Below are 14,738 nucleotides of genomic sequence, written 5' to 3' on the forward strand. Positions count from 1 at the left end.
GTGGCAGACTGACTCTGAGTTAAAATCAGACGTGAACATGAAGCCACCCGGGCTTCCAAAATAGAGCATTGCATTTGACCTTGAGTAGCCTTGAAGGTCATAATGAAGGCCGATCTGTTCTTGTGAGTAAAAAGTGACAGGTCGAGCCGTGGTGACGTGCGCATTTATACACACATATATGCACATATATGCATTCTGAAAACATTCCACTGCAGCAGGATTTGCACTTGAAACCCGGGTCCTATTGATTTCTGGTTTTCACTTTGGACTTCACGAACAGCAAAATAAAGATCTGAGGCAGCATGAAATGTTTCTCAAGTGCAGTGACGACAGAGCTTCTCCGCTGACTGGAGGGAACTGGTTCTGTGAGGTAAGGTCAGCTTCGTGTTTAATGATTCACTGCTGGCTTTGTCTTCAAATCTACATGCCACAAAAATAATGCAAAGGATGAGTCTCCTCCAGCCCCTCCTACCCGGGACATCCCAGAGTATAAAAGGAGCAAACTGAGTCCACAGCTGACACCATCCTCAGCTGTCCTCCAGCAGAAACATCTCGACTGATGAGGCCAAGCTAAAGACTCTCTGCAGCACAAAATCCACTGAAGGTAAAGTTATACTCACCACATTCAAACTAAAATATTTAACAAATACAGGAAAACACTCGATTATCATTACTACAGTAATTTTACCAGTATAATGCTGCATTTTTACAGTTGAGATTTTTTTTTTCGCCTCATCTATTTGTCTCTGGACAATATCTTTAAAAAAGTGAGTGACTTTTGTGGAAAATATTTCAAATCTGCTTCAAGACTTTAATGATGTTCTTTAACTGTGTAAAAAGTGTTTTCCACTGATGTCTGTCATCTTGCATTATGACATCATAAAGAATTCCCAGGGTCATGTGAAATGGAAGGTGTGCTCACAGAGCACATACGTCTGCCAGGGTAATGATGACCTGTAACAAATGACAACATATTTCAGGCTTTTATCACCTGCAGAGCTTTGTGATGTCATAAACATAACTATAGAATGAGATCAAAGGAAAAACCCTGGTCCCAGAGTTTAGCAAGTAGAAGTATGAGATCAAGAGAAAACGTTCATTCAAAATCATCTCTATACAAATCTGTTTTTATACACAAAAACCTTCAGCAAATCAAATGGTTCGTGTTTTAAAAGTTACAGTAGTGTTCAGAATAATAGTAGTGTTATGTGACTAAAAAGATTAATCCAGGTTTTGAGTATATTTCTTATTGTTACATGGGAAACAAGGTACCAGTAGATTCAGTAGATTCTCACAAATCCAACAAGACCAAGCATTCATGATATGCACACTCTTAAGGCTATGAAATTGGGATATTAGTAAAAAAAAAAAAGTAGAAAAGGGAGTGTTCACAATAATAGTAGTGTGGCATTCAGTCAGTGAGTTCATCAGTTTTGTGGAACAAACAGGTGTGAATCAGGTGTCCCCTATTTAAGGATGAAGCCAGCACCTGTTGAACATTCTTTTCTCTTTGAAAGCTTGAGGAAAATGGGACATTCAAGACATTGTTCAGAAGAACAGCGTAGTTTGATTAAAAGTCGATTGGAGAGGGGAAAACTTATACACAGGTGCAAAAAATTATAGGCTGTTCATCGACAATGATCTCCAATGCTTTAAAATGGACAAAAAAAAAAAAAAAAACAGACGCGTGGAAGAAAACGGAAAACAACCATCAAAACGGATAGAAGAATAACCAGAATGGCAAAGGCTCACCCATTGATCAGCTCCAGGATGATCAAAGACAGTCTGGAGTTACCTGTAAGTGCTGTGACAGTTAGAAGACGCCTGTGTGAAGCTAATTTATTTGCAAGAATCCCCCGCAAAGTCCCTCTGTTAAATAAAAGATGTGCAAAAGAGGTTACAATTTGCCAAAGAACACATCAACTGGCCTAAAGAGAAATGGAGGAATATTTTGTGGACTGATGAGTGTAAAATTGTTCTTTTTGGGTCCAAGGGCTACAGACAGTTTGTGAGACGACCCCCAAACTCTGAATTCAAGCCATAGTTCACAGTGAAGACAGTGAAGCATGGTGGTGCAAGCATCATGATATGGGCATGTTTCTCCTACTATGGTGTTGGGCCTATATATCGCATACCAGGTATCATGGATCAGTTTGGATATGTCAAAATACTTGAAGAGGTCATGTTGCCTTATGCTGAAGAGGACATGCCCTTGACATGGGTGTTTCAACAAGAAAATGACCCCAAGCACAGTAGTAAATGAGCAAAATCTTGGTTCCAAACCAACAAAATTAATGCCTCGCAGATGTGAAGAAATCATGAAAAACTGTGGTTATACAACTAAATACTAGTTTAGTGATTCACAGGATTGCTAAAAAAAAAGCAGTTTGAACATAATAGTTTTGAGTTTGTAGCATCAACAGCAGATGCTACTATTATTGTGAACACCCCCTTTTCTACTTGCTTTACTAATAGCCCAATTTCATAGCCTTAAGAGTGTGCATATCATGAATGCTTGGTCTTGTTGGATTTGTGAGAATCTACTGAATCTACTGGTACCTTGTTTCCCATGTAACAATAAGAAATATACTCAAAACCTGGATTAATCTTTTTAGTCACATAGCACTACTATTACTGTATTTATTGATTTTATCATGTGAAGCACTTTGTGATCCTGGTCTGTGAAAAGTGCTATATAAATAAAGTTTACTTACTTACTTAGTTTACTTACTTATTCTGAACATTACTGCATTTTTTAATACAACAAACCAAATTAATAAATCACGAGTTAGTTTGCAGGGTGACACTGGAGGATGTTTTCTGACTTTTAATGTTCATCCGTCTGAATGTTGCTGGAGAATTGAGAAACGTAAAGCTGAGGTGTTTAGAAAAGGTGACAGCAAGGAGGTTTTAAAATCATTACTCCTCTTTTCTCCTTACTTTCCTTCCATGCTACCTTTTCCTCTCTCTCTCTTTAATTTCTTCTTATATTTTCCTTTGTCCTTGTTCACTTCTAGACTGTTTTTCTTTCTCCATTTGTCCTTCCTGTTCTCTGTCCAGACTCCATCATGCCTCCTGAGGTAAAGTCTGCGGCCTATACTGGTCCCAGGATGCTGCAGGGTGACCTCGCTGCCCTCAGCCCGGTCCTCAGAGAGTTCCTGGAGGCCAATGTCAACCTGTGCCAGCCAGACTCCATCCACATCTGTGACGGTTCCGATGAGGAGAACCGGGCCATCCTGACCCAGCTGGAGAAGCAGGGGATGATGAAGAAGCTCCAAAAATATGACAATTGGTAAGTCCTAGTTCTTGGAGATTTTCTCACAGAATTATTTTGGTCATTTTTAAGAGATGTTCGGCCTTTGTTGGTGGCCCTTAAGTGCTAAACAGAGTAACAATGTGGGGAAAAATTATGAGCAGCACCAAAAGACAAAAACTTTGAAAAAGCATGAACAAATGTGAAAGCAGATAGTCTTTTGACATGATAATACAGAATAATTGCTTTGCATAATAGCAAATCTATATTTTGTTATCAGACTGCAGGAAACACTCACATTTGAGAAACTGGACAAAACAACAGTTTATAGTATTCATAACTGTGTCAATTTATTAACAAAGTAGTAGTTGGTTAACTATTAAGTGATTAATGGCCTCAGGACTAAAGTGAACTCAGAGACAGGTGAGAGTTCGTCTTTTGTTTGTTGTAATGATGGGACAGCAGTCCACCCAGTTGGGTTTTCTGGGTCAGACTACATTCTTTAATTGTCTTTGTCTGCCTTCATCAGATAACACAAACATGAATGTCATCCAATAATACAATCCGTTTGTTTGTCTTGTCGCTTGACCACAAAAACCTTGAGATCTCAATCTGAAACTAATGGATCACATGTCACATTTTCAGATAAGTTAGTGTTTTTGATGTCAGATGTTAATGGAGCGTTCACCCGCCGACCATTAGCCCACCGTTTGCCAACAGAGAGTGAAAAGTCGATTAATGTAACTAGCACCGAGGTTCGCCAGAGATCACTGTCAGTCTGTGGTAGCTGGGCAATGCTGATGTTCGACGTGGTTCAGGAAAAATTTTCAACTTGTTTAAAAATGTCAATGTTCCTGCTACAACGCTAGCAAGAGTGGAGCTCTGTTACCACTATGTCACCTCCACTAGTATGCCATTATTCAACTCCACGGACCATGATGAACATCAGCATTCCCTGACCCAGGGGAAGTTAGCTCCTGTGGAGTTTGGTGGACCTCTGCACACGCTGAGCTAATAGTCAAATTTGTGACTGGAGCGAGCTTTCTCCAGTCTGAATGGGTCTTAAAGACTCTCGTCCAACTTACATAATACAAAATTTATTCCGATCTTCAGTCAAGCTGAAAATGTATCCTAACATTCCCTTCCTTCCTTCTTCCAGCTGGTTGGCCAGGACCGACCCCAGGGACGTGGCTCGTGTGGAAAGTAAGACACTGATCGTCACCCAGAACCAGAGGGACACGGTGCCTTTACCACTGGGAGGCGGAGTTAGCCAGCTGGGCCACTGGATGTCTCCAGAGGAGTTTGACAAAGCCATGGCTCACAGGTTCCCCGGGTGCATGAAAGGTGATGTATGACATGGAATAAGTGGAAAAAATCTAGACCAAGCAATCCCGGGAATTAATACATACTCTTCGAAAACACTACATATCCAAAAGTGGAAGACGTTTTTCTTCACAGACAGCTTTTGATCTGTTTGTAAGCTATGATGTCTATGATGTTTGTAAGCTAAGAGTGGTCTGGATTCATGTAATGCAGTAGTTTCCAGCATGGAGGTCTAGAGTGCAAAGAAGGGTCTAGACCCCTCTTCTAACTGTGTACGTTCATTTACTGTTAGCTACACAAACATGATGTCGTGTACAACCAACTATGTTTTGTCATCTCAAAAATAAGTGTCCGTAGAATACTCACCTAAAAAGTGTGGTGACATGCAAACAATACAGAGAACAACCGACGTCTGGAACAAAAGTAATGCAGGACATTTTGCAGAGAAACCTGTCTGCTTTTAGACAGATGTGGCAATTATTGAACCACAACTAACTACCACCTATTTTTCCCAGTAAGCATCAATTAAGTTTTTAAGGTCATGTGTTCATTCAATTAGCTGAATCTTGGACATCCTGCACTGCTGGAAGTGTCCCCATTGAAATTTTATTTGGGGTAAAAAATAAAAGGTCCAATGTTTGTCCAAATCCATGCATTTCTCCACAAAACACACCAATTAAATCCCTTCCAAGAATATATTGTGCAATCATCATGAAGTTCTTGTTCATCTTTATTCAAATCACCCTCATCACGAGTCCAGCAACTGTACCTACACTGTATCCAGAAAGTATTCACACCCTTTGCTCAATACTTTGTTGATGCTCCTTTAGCAGCAATTACAGCTTCAAGTCTTCTTGAATATGATGTCACAAGCTTGGTGCACCTATCTTTGGACAGTTTTGTCCATTCCTCTTTGTAGCACCTCTCAAGCTCCATCAGGTTGGATATGGACTGTCGTTGCACAGCCATTTTCAGATCTCTCCGGATGTTCAATCAGATTCAGGTCTGGGCTCTGGCTTGGCTGCTCAAGGAAATTCACAGAGTTGTCCTGAAGCCAATCCTTTGATATCTCGGCTGTGTGCTTAGGGTCATTGTCCTGCTGAAAGATGAACCGTCGCCCCAGTCTGAGGTCAAGAGTGCTCTGGTGCAGGTTTTCATCCAGGATGTCTCTGTATATTGCAGCATTCATCTTTCCCTCAATCCTGACTAGTCTCCCAGTTCCTGCTGCTGAAAAACATCCCCACAGCATGATGCTGCCACCACCATGCTTCACTGTAGGGATGGTGCGTGATTTCCTCCAAACATGACACCTGCATTCACGCCAAAGAGTTCAATCTTTGTCTCATCAGACCACAGAATTTTGTTTCTTATGGTCTGAGAGTCCTTCAGATGCCTTTTGTCAAACTCCAGGTGGGCTGCCATGTGCCTTTTACTAAGGAGTGGCTTCTGTCTGGCCACTCAACCATAAAGGCCTGATTGGTGGACTGCTGCAGAGAAGGTTGTCCTTCTGGAAGCTTCTCCTCTCTCCACAGAGGAATGCTGGAGCTCTGACAGAGTGACCATTGGGTTCTTGGTCACCTCCCTGACTAAGGTCCTTCTTCCCTGATCACTCAGTTTAGACGGGCGGCCAGTTCCAGGAAGAGTCCTGGTGGATCTGAATGTCTTCCATTTACAGATGATGGGGGCCACTGTGGTCATTGGGACTTTCAAAGCATCAGAAATGTTCCTGTACCCTTCCCCAAATTTGTGCCTCCAGACAATCCTGTCTCAGAGGTCTTCAGACAATTCCTTTGACTTCATGCTTGGTTTGTGCTCTGTCATGCACTGTCAACTATGAGACCTTATATGTAGACAGGTGTGTGTCTTTCCAAATCATGTCCAATCAACTGAATTTACCCCAGGTGGACTCCAATTAAGCTCTAGAAACATCTCAAGGATGATCAGAGGAAACAGGAGGCACCTGAGCTCAATTTTGAGCTTCATGGCAAAGGCTGTGAATACTTATGTACATGTGATTCCTTAGTTTTTTTATTTTTAATAAATTTGCTAAAATCTCCAAAAAACCTTTTTTTCCCCCCATTGTCATTATGAGATATTGTGTGTCAAACTTTGAACAAAAGAATTTCATCCATTTTGGAATAAGGCTGTAACATAACAAGATGTGGATAAAGTGAATCGCTGTGAATACTTTCCAGGTGCACCGTAAATCAGATCAAAGATCCTGAATGATGCTAACAGCCGTGTGTGTGTGTGTGTGTGTGTGTGTGTGTGTGTGTGTGTGTGTGTGTGTGTGTGTGTGTGTGTGTGTGTGTGTGTGTGTGTGTGTGTGTGTGTGTGTCCGTCCCCAGGTCGAACCATGTATGTGATTCCCTTCAGCATGGGTCCCGTGGGCTCCGCCCTCTCAAAGATAGGGGTGGAGTTAACAGACTCACCATATGTGGTGGCCAGTATGAGGGTAATGACCCGGATGGGGAAGGACGTTCTGTCCACCTTGGGGACGGGTGACTTTGTTCGCTGTCTGCACTCCGTTGGCTGTCCGCTGCCACTCAAAAGTACGTCAGAGTCTTTGCAGCAGCCATCAGGGAAAAATAAATACCCCATAAGACCTTGTTTTACTACTGCTACCACCACTAAAACTATAGTATTTGTACTACAGCTGCTGTCCTTGATTACTAATACCATCAACACTACTGCTACTACTACAACAGATACTGATGGCTTAAACACTGTTAGTCCTGATATTTTACTAAACTGACCAAAACTGCTGATCTTAATAGTAAAGTGTATACTACTATTACTACAACTGTGACTGCTACAGCTATAAATACTACGACTACTATGACACCTGTTCCTTTCTGTTCTTGTTGTCAATGCATCTAAAACAGTTCAGTTCAATATCATCACCACAATTACTGTAGTACTGTGCTCCTACTGCTCATAATAATTGCAGTGATACTAATAAACTATTGCTATGCATCCTATTAATGATAGTGTTAATAATGCAATATTCTGAAGTGCTGGTCACTAATGCAATTAAATACCACAAAATTACTATGTTAATGGCACAGTATTACAACTGCCAAAGCCACACCCATGAGTATTTTTTTATTAGAATCAACATCACTACCACCACCCCTACTACTACTACAAGTACTACTGATGTTATTTTTGTAATACAACCAATACGTATTACATCTCATATGTCAATATTTATTGTAATATTACTACTGCTTGTCTACTGCTACAGTTACTACGACTAGTACTGACACTACTCATACTGATATTGTTAATGTTCCAACTAGGGCTGTTTTAATCTACATTTCTAGTACTGGTGCATTTTGGATTACATTAATAATACTGCTACTATGTATTGGTACTACATCTGCTACTGATATTCTTCTCCTTGCTTCAAATGTAAAGCTTCCATTAATTCAAATAAAATAATTTGATACCAAACACACAAAAACAGTAAATTAGCATCCAAGTGTTTGATGTTGAGAACATAAATGAAGAAAATAAAATCTTTATTCCGTCTTCCCTTCCTTCCTTCCTTCCTTCCCTCCTTGCCCCACCCCCTCAGGTGCTCTGGTGAATAATTGGCCCTGTAACCCCGAGCAGACATTGGTCGCCCATATCCCCGACCGCAGGCTGATCGTCTCCTACGGGAGTGGTTATGGAGGAAACTCCCTTCTGGGGAAGAAGTGTTTCGCTCTGCGTATCGCCTCATGTATCGCCAGGCAGGAGGGCTGGCTGGCCGAGCACATGCTGGTGAGAAGAATAAATATTCATGATTATGTCAATTATTACTTCTAATTATGAAGTATTCTGGCTCCTACACTGTTCAGTGCTTACACGGACTGGGTGTTGGGTCGCATTGTGTCTTTATTGGCGAGGAAGGGTTTACTGAACTTGACTTTGCAGATGATGCTGTGATTTTTAGATGCGCCGATTGCAGCGCTTGAGATGCTGAGCGAGGATTCATAATGTCTGGGTTTATGATTGTCCTGGATCAAGACTAAGATTCAGGCTTTTAATGACTGTCAAGTGGTTAATGTGCTTTGTCTTAGTGCGGAAGGTTTTCCAAACACATCCCAAACATCTCTTTTCCAGATCCTGGGCATCACCAACCCTGCTGGGGAGAAGAAGTACATGGCAGCGGCATTCCCCAGTGCTTGCGGGAAGACAAACCTTGCCATGCTCTGCCCCACGCTGCCCGGCTGGAAGGTTGAGTGTGTCGGTGACGACATTGCCTGGATGAAGTTTGACAGTGAAGGTGAGCCACTTGGTCCATCAAGAAGAATAAAGGATACTTTTTACAAACTTAGTCATACAAAGATATCCTTTGAACTCTCAGCACTCCTTTGGCAAGTGTGTCACACGAGAGAAAACTCTTGGAAAAGTCCTGATAAATAAATACATGAGTGTCAATGGAGCAACGACACCAGAGCTCTAACAAAAAACTATTTTTCTCAACTCCAAAATTGTTTGTGTTGTGATGGGATGATAAACGTCTCCAATGCTAAAAAACCCCCAGCATCTCCACCACCTGAAGACGTTCAGACCTGAAGTCACAGATCTCTGTAGATTTACTCTTCTTTACTCCAGCTTTACGCATCTCTGTAATATCACTAATATTCCTGAGTCAGTTTCATGAAATCCTGGAATGAAGCCTCTCTAATACTACCAAGTTACCGTCAGAGTAGAACTAAACAGGGTCCGGACACCCCGGGACCCTTACCTGGACAAAGCAGGTGTAGAAAATGGGTGGAAGGGTGGATATGCATGAATTTTTCTTTCCCTTTCTTGTTAGGCATCCTGCGAGCCATCAACCCTGAAAATGGCTTTTTTGGCGTTGCACCAGGCACTTCAGCAAAAACCAACCCCAACGCCATGGCAACCATCTTCAAGAACACCGTATTCACAAATGTGGCAGAGACCAGTGATGGGGGCGTCTACTGGGAGGGAATGGACCAATCACTGCCTGATGGAGTCACCATCACTTCCTGGAAGAATAAACCCTGGAGCCTGATGGATGGTACGGGGCTTTTTAAATGAAGGTTGAAAGATATTTTAGAGCAAAATCGAAGTTAGTGCAGATTGTACATGTCCATAAATAATCCACAGTTTGTTCAAATATAATGCAGTTGGGTATAAAATATAAATGTATGTAGATATTCTGATATCTACATTCAATTTGTCACTTAGCGTATTTTATATTTTTAGGAAAACATTTTGAGGTCACTCAGAATGTTTAATGTAAATATTAAAATCTCCCATGACATCTCATGTCTTAATAATTAAAAATGTAAAAAATAAATGTATTTTTAAGTTCTAAACTAGCAACAAAATGAGCACAGGATATGAATCCCTGAATCCTAATGTATTATTTTTGGAATTTTACTGAACATGGGATTTTTGGGAATGGGGCTGGTCAGAGATTTGTGCTTTACACAGCATAAATAGAATGTTGTTCATTAGAGTGCACGTTTCCACCTACAGCATCTTCCAAACATCTTCCAATGTTTTGGATTTTGTTAGTTTTTTTAAATCCTATTTTTTCACAAATTTACCAGAATCACCATAAAAATACAATTTTACATTTACATCTGCAATGTTTCTCCAAATTTTAAATGTTTTCTATTCTGTTATATGGCTGGTGGGGCCTGGCTGCCTTTTTGTTTCTGTCCTTTGTTTCTCCTTCCAGGTGGCTTGCATTTGGGACTGAGTGGCTGTGTTGCTGAGGTTATCAGGACCTCACCCTGATCACCTGCAGCTCGTCAGGACTCACAGCTGAGGTGCATCTATATGGATTGGAACATGGTGGCATTTAAGACTGGAGTATACAGTGTGTATTTGCCAGAGACTCGACCTTGTGACCAGACGGGTGAGATCTTCGTCTCGGGAGCCATCTCATCATCAGTGGATGCAGAGAACGTCCAGGGTTTGATGCACGGTCTGTGAAAGAGGAGGGGGTGAGGTCTCACGCTCGTCAGCACACTTCCTGAGGTATGTTAGATTTTGTGACTAACATTTATACAGTCAGTAAATGTGGTGTCCCTCACACCTTTATTATATTGAGCTGTATGTTAGTCATGTATCGGCTTCCACTGCAGTGGAGTTTTGTGAACTGGATGTTCCATGCCTGCAGGTTGGGAAGCTGATTAGTAATCAAGCCAGGAAGTGTTTGCTGTTTGTACACCTTTAAGTGTTCTCTCTGTGTGTAGAGTGTGGACTCACATAATGGTTCCTTCTTTCACAGACTCGGTTTGTTGCGGCCACCTGGGGGGTGTCGGCGGGGTCCTTGGGTCCGAACAGCTTCTGGCTCCGGACCGTTAGCGCTGCTGGGAGCGCACCACGCCAGACCGCACTTTCTTTTGTTGTATTTTGTATCACTGTTATGTATTAAATTCAGTTAGCCTTTGTACCGTGCTCTGCTTATTTCATACTGGGTCCTTCAAACGCTGGTCGGTTCTCCGAGCTGCGTCCGACACATAACACTATTCAACATTTCAATAGGTTTACATCACAACCATTACAGTTTTAAATTAACACTGCAGCAAGTGCATGTGCTCCTATTTGAAATACAGTAGTTTTAACTCTGTTACAGTGTTAAATTAAGTTGTATAAAAGAGTTAATTTACACTAGGACAGCATAATTTTAAGGGGGTGGTGGCCAAGTGGTTAGTGCACTTGGTTTCAGTGTGGAAGGTTCCTGGTTCAAACCCCATCCCTGCCACATTGCTTCATGTAATGTGGAGTTGCGTCAGGAAGGGCATCTGCAATAAAATCTGTGCCACGGCAACATGCAGACCCACCTTGGATCTGCTGTGACGACCCCGAGTGAAAACAAGGCAGCAGCCGAAAAGACTTACTCTAGGATAGCTATTTTAACACTGAGAGGGGTGATTTATTACTATTTTCTATGGGACCATAAGCACTCACAGCAGTGTTAAATTAACAAGTTTCAAAATGATTGATTTGTTATTCATATAACAGAATTAGAAAAAAATGGCTCCAGTAGTTTTGAAATAATCTTACTGACGTTACCTTCATCACACAATGCCAACATTAAAAATAACATTTCCCGTCTCCATCCATTCCCAGGCGAACCCTCGGCTCACCCTAACTCCCGTTTCTGCACTCCCGCTGGTCAGTGTCCTATCATCGATCCACAGTGGGAGTCCCCAGAGGGCGTCCCTATCGAGGCCATCATCTTTGGAGGGCGCCGACCTGAAGGTGAGCAAGATCGAGAAAAACAAAACAAATCATGAAAGCTAGAACACTGAGAGCCAGCGAGTGAAGTGCTGAAAGACAATACGGCTGTTCTTGTTCTCAGGCGTCCCTCTGGTGTACGAGGCATTCAGCTGGCAGCACGGCGTGTTTGTTGGTGCAGCCATGAGGTCAGAGGCCACCGCTGCAGCCGAACACAAAGGTCAGTGTCTTAAATGTCCAGTATGAGCTTTGGAACAGTTTATGTGTTTGTATTTATTTAATTTTTTATATATATACCTGATATACAATATGAACAAGCACTTGACAAGACTGGAGAGGAAAAACTCCACTTCCACAGGGGAAAAAACATCAGCAGAACAGAGTCAATGAGGTGGACATCTCATTTGACCGTTCTATTGAGACACATTGGGGAAAAATAACACATTAAAAGTTTGATGGATGCAAGTTTCAAACATAAAACACACATACAGAGGAACAGTTCAAACACCACCAACCAGTACCTACAAGAAACAGGGTTCCTGCTGAGGCCTGGATTAGATGTATGACAATAATCCAGATCTTAATCCACATCATCTCTAAAACCGATAGGTTGTGACCTGCGTTGTAATTCGGTGCGCTATAAATAAGGTGAAATTAATTTTCTTATAGATATTTAATAATATTTGCTCACCTTTTTTCCAGGCAAAGTAATCATGCATGACCCCTTCGCCATGCGCCCCTTCTTCGGGTATAACTTTGGCCAGTACCTCTCCCATTGGCTAAGCATGGCAGATCGCCCAGGGGCAAACCTCCCAAAGATCTTCCACGTCAACTGGTTCCGTAAGAGTCCCACTGCTGGCTTCCTCTGGCCTGGTTTTGGGGACAACATCCGTGTACTGGACTGGATGTTCAGGCGGGTGAAGGGCGAGGCCGGTGCTGTGCCCTCTCCTGTGGGATACCTGCCGTGTCACGACTCCCTGAACCTCCAGGACCTGAGTGGAGATGTGGACCTGGATAAGCTGTTCTCCCTGGATAAGGCATTCTGGCAACAGGAGATGGAGGAGGTGAAGAAGTACTTCACCACACAGGTGAACAGCGACCTGCCCAAAGAAGTTGGCGAGCAGCTGGAGCTCCTGCAGCAGAAAGTGAACCAGATGTGAAGCTGAAGATGAACAATTCCTTAGTTGTTCTTAACAATGATGTTTTTATTTCACAACTTTATGTTGGTGATTCTACAACAGAGTTATAGCAATTCTTGAACAGCACATTCTGAACTACAAAAGAAAAGTTCATAATCCTGAAAGTTTGTCAAAATAACGAAAGAAGTATTGGTAATTCTTTTATATTCAATATTTCATGAACTTTCTTTTGTTATTTTGACTGTTTTAAGCAATAAAAGTTAAAGTAGAACAATATTAACCTTTATAGTGTTTAGCATATAAATGACTTATGATTTAAGATAAGATAATCCTTTTTTAGTCCCATGACAGGGAGATTTATGATGCTACAGCAGCACAGGGACCGTAACAGAGCAACTGTGCAAAGTATGCAAAAAATAAGGTAAAAGAAAATAAATACCAAAAACAGAAGTCAAGTTCTGTGCAGAATAACAACATATACTGTAGAATACGCTGTTTACAAGCACGAAGAAAAAAAGAATGTACCGTAATATGGCACGTGAGTGTTCAAGTGATGTTGTACATGAGTACAAGAATGTGTAGTATTACTGCCCATGGGAGACAGAATAATTGTTACTATAATGATCTGAATGATCTGAGTGGTCGACTGGGAACAGTGGTGGTTATGAAGTTGTGTTGTTTCTCCAGTCCAGTTTATTTATAATGACAATCATATGGCTATCATATAAATTATATATTAGCATCACAGTGGAAAAATAAGCTAAACTGATTTGGGGAAAAAAAAACGAGTGTAAATTTTTTTGACAACACCATACTATGACAAAGAAGCAGAATAATTTGAAAAATAAAATTGTAATGTTACAAGAACAAAATCAATTTTTGTTTAACAACAAATGTCACTTTACTCTTGCTACATTATTAGTATTTGTTAATTAGAGATTTGTTCTGATAAAATAAAACTGCTTTATTATAATTTGCAGTTTTATGCTACAAATGTCTGATTTTTTTTTTCTTAATTTTTTGTTATATTCATACGGTTCTTTTTGGTTTGTTTCTTCTTGGTTTGGCTATAACCACAAAATATTACCATTTTATCAGGTTGTTATTCTAAAAGCACTTCTGTTATCCGTTTGGCAAGATGAATTGTAGGAATATTTTAGTTTGGATTTCTTAGCACTCACAAAACACCAACTGGAAGAAATTAGTCAGAAAACTTGATTTGAAGAGGAAATTGTCCTTTCCTCTTTACTCGTGTACTGTTTGTAACTGTTTTTCCGTTAGTTTTTCCAACTGGCCTAAAACTATTTAATAACTTATTAGGAATGAATATCACACTGTCATCGTCAAATCACTTTATATGGCACTGTGAGAGGAAATGTAGGTTTTGTGTTTCTGTCTGTATTACATGGCTAAATTTATTTTTGTACAAAGTTCTATTTTGTAGCTTTTAGCCCTGAATAAGGGCAGCTGCCAATAAAAATATTTAAACTAATTGTGATTGTTTCTTTTTTAAACGATATTTTAATAAGAAATGCTACTAACATTCATGAAGGTGTTATGGATGATGATACTCTCTCCCGAGGCCACAGGAAGCCCCACCAACCCCTTTATAAATTCTTCTGGCAACTCCACCCCTTCAGTACAGATCATCTTCCCTCTCTTTGAGACAGTTTGATAGACGACCCCCCAAAACTGAATTCAAACCACAGTCCACTGTGAAGACACTGAAACCTGGTGCAGCATCATGAGGTGGAGGTGTTTCTCATTCTATGGTGTCGGGTCTATTTATCAAACCAGGGATCATGGATCAG

At 41.0% G+C, this 14,738-nt stretch overlaps 1 protein-coding gene across 3 annotated transcripts; it reads left to right on the forward strand.

Annotated features, from left to right (window-relative positions):
• The first annotated feature begins 506 nt into the window (after positions 1-506).
• On the forward strand, positions 507-13,788 carry pck1 (phosphoenolpyruvate carboxykinase 1 (soluble)). Of its 3 annotated transcripts, none has more exons than XM_034165975.1 (10): positions 507-604; positions 3,018-3,292; positions 4,413-4,597; positions 6,925-7,128; positions 8,157-8,344; positions 8,687-8,849; positions 9,387-9,611; positions 11,681-11,812; positions 11,913-12,008; positions 12,491-13,788. In XM_034165975.1, the coding sequence occupies exons 2-10, from the start codon at positions 3,069-3,071 to the stop codon at positions 12,946-12,948; spliced, it is 1,875 nt and encodes a 624-aa protein (XP_034021866.1). In that variant the 5' UTR covers positions 507-604; positions 3,018-3,068; the 3' UTR covers positions 12,949-13,788. The 3 variants fall into 3 exon arrangements, with proteins under 3 accessions (XP_034021866.1, XP_034021868.1, XP_034021867.1); XM_034165976.1 differs by having other exon boundaries at positions 524-604; positions 3,061-3,292; XM_034165977.1 differs by lacking the exon at positions 6,925-7,128.
• Positions 13,789-14,738: the final 950 nt, after the last annotated feature.

This window comes from Thalassophryne amazonica, chromosome 3 (assembly GCF_902500255.1).
Source record: "Thalassophryne amazonica chromosome 3, fThaAma1.1, whole genome shotgun sequence".
NCBI classification, from domain to species: Eukaryota; Metazoa; Chordata; class Actinopteri; order Batrachoidiformes; family Batrachoididae; genus Thalassophryne; species Thalassophryne amazonica.